The 4,775-nt window shown below is 34.4% G+C and overlaps 1 protein-coding gene across 1 annotated transcript in view; it reads left to right on the top strand.

Moving 5' to 3' along the window:
- LOC107673786 (cysteine-rich motor neuron 1 protein-like) overlaps nt 1-4,645 on the top strand; it is a 17,165-nt gene extending 12,520 nt beyond the window's left edge. The window contains exons 6-9 of the mRNA XM_016467575.1: nt 882-1,103; nt 2,155-2,232; nt 3,382-3,560; nt 4,120-4,645. Coding sequence (XP_016323061.1) covers nt 882-1,103; nt 2,155-2,232; nt 3,382-3,560; nt 4,120-4,263 — 623 coding nt within the window. The 3' untranslated portion in view covers nt 4,264-4,645. The remainder of the gene's footprint in view (nt 1-881; nt 1,104-2,154; nt 2,233-3,381; nt 3,561-4,119) is intronic.
- The last annotated feature ends 130 nt before the right edge of the window (nt 4,646-4,775 follow it).

Below are 4,775 nucleotides of genomic sequence, written 5' to 3' on the forward strand. Positions count from 1 at the left end.
CACACACACACACACACACACACACACTCACACACACACTCACTCACACACACACACACTATATGAATAATCACGACAACAAATTCCAAGGTTGTCCAGTGGCCAGATCTTGTATGTAACGCATCTTTCTCACACGATCGACGCATAGAAATTTCAACCCATTTGTCCCCTCAACGTGGCAACTTACAGCCCAGTGATGCTATTGATATCTGCGCAGGTAGAACCGCGGGAAGAAAACAATGATCACTGGTAGAAATGGGAGGAGAAGACTCAGGTGGTGCTCCAGTGAAAAAAACAAATATACATGTGAATTGAGATATAGCTTACACTTCAAAAGGCTATGGTTTAATTGGTTAAATATGAGCGCTGCAAGTTTCATAGTCAGGTGCTTGCTGCTTTGTTTACTGCGGTTACCGGGGAAACGGCTGTATTCCTGGCGAAAAGCGCCACCTGCTGGCAATGAATGAATTTGCATTTTTCAATAAGCCCTTCTGCTTTGTTTAGACCAAAGCAAAAAACGACCCTTATTTTTACGCAGAAAACACGCAGTTGTAAATCTGAACTGGTGGATCGACAAGAAGATAATGAATTATAAAACTCTAAAGATATAGCCTACACTAAGATATATTTATGTTACTAAATGAAAGGAATTGTTTGATAATAATTGTTTAAATTAATATAAAAATTGTTACTTTTGACTCCGCCCCCCCTTCCCGTATTTTGGTACCCAAACGTTGACAGGTATGGGCCGACCCTAGCTCCACCCCTGCGTTAAATATTTTTAATGCGTTAAACTGAAAAAATGAATCGCATGCGTTAGCGTGCTAATTTTGACAGCACTAGTTATTATGTGTTCATGTTTGTGTTTTTGCTCACTGAAGACGATCTGGAGCCGCCGCGTCCCGTAAACAGCAGTCTTCAGGAGCTCTGTGTCTCCAGCGCTGGAGAAATCCTGCGCAGCGGCGACTCGTGGAAACCCAACGCCTGCAGCAGCTGCGTCTGCCGCGACGGGAACGTCCGCTGCTTCTCACAGCAGTGTCCACTCGCCGACTGCAGGGTCCCTGTGCTGCGCAAGGGCCAGTGCTGCCCGCAATGCATGCTGGGTACGTGTGTCTGCACAGACTGATGAGCGTCTGATCAGAGTCGCTCTACAGTGATTTTACCATGGGGAAAAGTGGAGTATAATTACTATTACACAGTCTCGGCAAGAGCAGTATAAGATGCTACATTTAATAATCGGAATAAATAATTATTCATTTAATTTTGTTTTAGAATTTAATTTTTAGTAAGTGTTTTTAAACATTTTTAGTAAATGTTATAATTTGATTGAATTTAAGTTTGACATTATTATTATTATTATTTATTAATTAATGTTTGTTTTTTTCATTTAAAAATTGTACTTGTTTTAATTTTACATTTATTTTTATTAACTGATATATTTTGTTATTGTTTTTATTTTTGTAATTATTTATTTTAACATTTTTATATATATATATATATATTTTTTAATAAGTGTTTTATTTTTAGTATTATTTATTTAATTTTACATTTTCATTATTAAATTTTTAGTGTTTTGTCCTAATTGCTTTTATTTTAAATGTATTTATTTTAGTTTTATATTTTTGTGATTCATTTTAGTAAGTGTTTTATTTTTATTATTTGTATTTTAAAAAAATTATTTTACATTTGTAATTTATTTGTTTTTATTTTAAATTATTTAAATTTTACGTATTTTTATAATTAAACTTTTTCATTTTACTTTTATATTTTTATTCTGTTTATTATATTTTTTTATTACATTATATTTTGTTTCAATTTCTGTTTTGTTTTGATTGCTAGGATTTCAAAAATATTTAATATTTAACTAATTAAAATAAAATTAATGATTAAATATTTTATTCTTGTTTTTGTGTTTTAGCTATTTTATTTTTAACATTTTTTGGTAATTTGTGAAATTTTAGTAAGTTTATATTTTTATGATTTAATTTTTGTTATTAACAAACCCCAGTTTGGGAATCCCTGCATTAGAATATATGCGGCCTGATGTTTGTAAATCAGCTCCTGTGGCATTCGAACATTCCTGCGATATTTGTGTTTTTGTCCATAAGAAATGAGCTGAATGATGATGATGTCGATCATGTGGTGTGTTTGCAGAGATAACGAGCTCGTCAGCGCCGCTAATGCTGTCGACGGCCGTCACCGAGGCTGCTCCTCCGCTCCACAGCGTCACACGTAAATACAGACACGATCACAACAATACGAGACGCAGCAGCCAATCACAACAGTGCGAGGAAGATGCCAGCTGATCAGATGAGGGAATACATACAGTGCTGCAAATTTAGTTTATTTATTTTAATGCTAGATTTTTATTATAATTTTTTTCAGTAACTTTACATTGTTTTTTTTTTTGGTTTAATTTTAATCAGTTTTAATTTTTAGTAAGCGTTTTATTTTTGTTTTAAAACTATTTTAGTTTTACATTTTAATGATTAATGTTTAGTAAGCGTTTCATTTTTGTTAATCAGAATAAAATTGCTTTATTTTCCATGTTATTTTGTTTAATTGTACATTTTCACGATTTTAGTGTTTTATTTTGATTTATTTATTTTAGTTGTTTGTGCATTTATTTTCGTTTTACATTTTTATGATTGATGTTTAGTGTTTGATATTTGTTATTTGAAATTTTTTATTTCACATTTATTTATTTATTAACTTATGGTATTGTTTTCATTTTAATAATATGTTTTGTTTATTGTAATTTAACATTTTTATACTTACATTTTTAATACTGTATTTTATATTTGGTATTATTTATTTAATTTTACATTTTTTGTGATTAATTTTGAAAATGTTTTAATTCAATTTGTTTTTGTTTTAAACATATTTGTTTATTTTAATTTTATATTTGTATGCTTATTTTTAAGTGTTTTAATTCAATAATTTATTTTCTAAGTATTTATTTTATTTATTTTGTGTCAATTTTTAGTAAGCGTGTTTTTATTATTTGTGTTTTAAAATTATTTTAATCTGACATTTTTACGATTTTTTTGTGTTTTATGATTCATATTTAGTGTTTTTTTATTATTTTTGTTTTTAAATTATTTTATTTTACAATATTTTACAATTTTATGATAAATTTTTAGTGTGGTTTTTTTTTTATTATTTCTTTATTTTAGGATTTTTCAGGATTTTATGATTAATTTTTACTAAGTGTTGGCTAGCGTTCGTCTCGCTGATCTGAGAACAATACGAGACGCAGCAGCCAATGAAAACAGCAGCAGCGCGAGGAAGATCTGATCTGATCAGACGAGGAATACAGCGCTGCAAATACTGCCATATTACAGGATCGATGGTTTCTGATGTCAGTGCTCTCTGGTCTAGATGGTGAAGGTCTCTCGCGGGACGTCCCGAGCCAGACGCAGATGACGCTCATCTACCAATCAGCGGCCTGGGTTCTGGCGGGAATCCTGCTGGCTGTGTTCATCTTCCTCCTGGTGGCCATCCTGGTGAACTGCAGGAAGAACTGGGTTCAGATGTCCTGCTACGGCGCGCCCAAGAAGGTGAGCGACTCAGAACTCGTTACCCAACAACTAACGACGCCATAAGAGCCGTTAAAGCTGGAATGAAGTATTTCAGCATACGAGAATCATATATCATCATAATTACAAAAAACACTCCTTCATTTGCAGCCCATTTAAACTCGTCATGTGACGCATTTCTGAGAAAAAACTACTTTTCCTTAGTTTAACATCAGTGATGATGAAGCACTTGCAGTTAGAACGGGAATATTGATTTTAAAAATAGTCTGTTTTGATTTCATGTTCACTTTTTAAGGTTTTAATATATTTTATAAACCTATATTAAGGTTTTAATGTTCTTTTAAGATTCATTTATTTATTTTATTTATTTTTTTGCACTCCCCAACAAATCTTTTTTTTTTTCGCAACCAAAATAATTTTATTTGTTTACTTTTTGCACACCTCTACAAGATCACCCCAATCATCCTCGCATGCTTCTTTCCAAATAGAGCTATTCGACTCATCTTATGAGCACAATATATATGGCAGGAAATCCAGACGCAGTGATGTGAGTTGTATTTCTCTCCTGTGTGTCCGTCAGACGGTGATCCTGCAGAAACACGTGAACAAGAGTTCTCTCGTCTACATGGAGCCGTCCAGAGAGAGTCAGTTCCAGAGCGTGAAGAGCGGAGAGCGAGTCTGCGTCCCGCGTGCTAAACTCACTAACGGACACGTCCAGCGCTAGCGTCAGAGGCCAGAAACTCCACCGAACGCCGGCGCAAGAACATCCCAGTACTGTGATCACCTCCTGCTTTATTCCGTGTTTTTATGATGTTCGGAGCGTCCAAACTAAACAGGACCACAGAAACTAAAGCAAGCAAGAAACAAACCAAACGTTCAGGAACCAGACGGACCTTCAGAGACCAGAGAAAAGAGATCTGCATCATATTCTGAGGCCTTGCAGCACAGACGTGTTTCCTGACCTCTCCAGTCTGTTTATTCGTTTCTATACGCTCAAGTGTTTTACTTGTAGTTTGTTGTTAGTCGCTTGTAAGCCTCGTGACTGAACATTGCTGTATACACACACACACACACATACACACAAACATACACTCACTCACACACTCTCTCTCACTCACACACACTCTCTCACACACACTCACTCTCTCACACACACTCACACACACAGACACACACACAAACACACACACAGACACACACAATCACACACACACACTCACACTCACACGCACACTC

The sequence above is a fragment of the Sinocyclocheilus anshuiensis genome, unplaced genomic scaffold (assembly GCF_001515605.1).
Source record: "Sinocyclocheilus anshuiensis isolate Anshui unplaced genomic scaffold, SAMN03320099.WGS_v1.1 scaffold716, whole genome shotgun sequence".
Classification (NCBI taxonomy): domain Eukaryota; kingdom Metazoa; phylum Chordata; class Actinopteri; order Cypriniformes; family Cyprinidae; genus Sinocyclocheilus; species Sinocyclocheilus anshuiensis.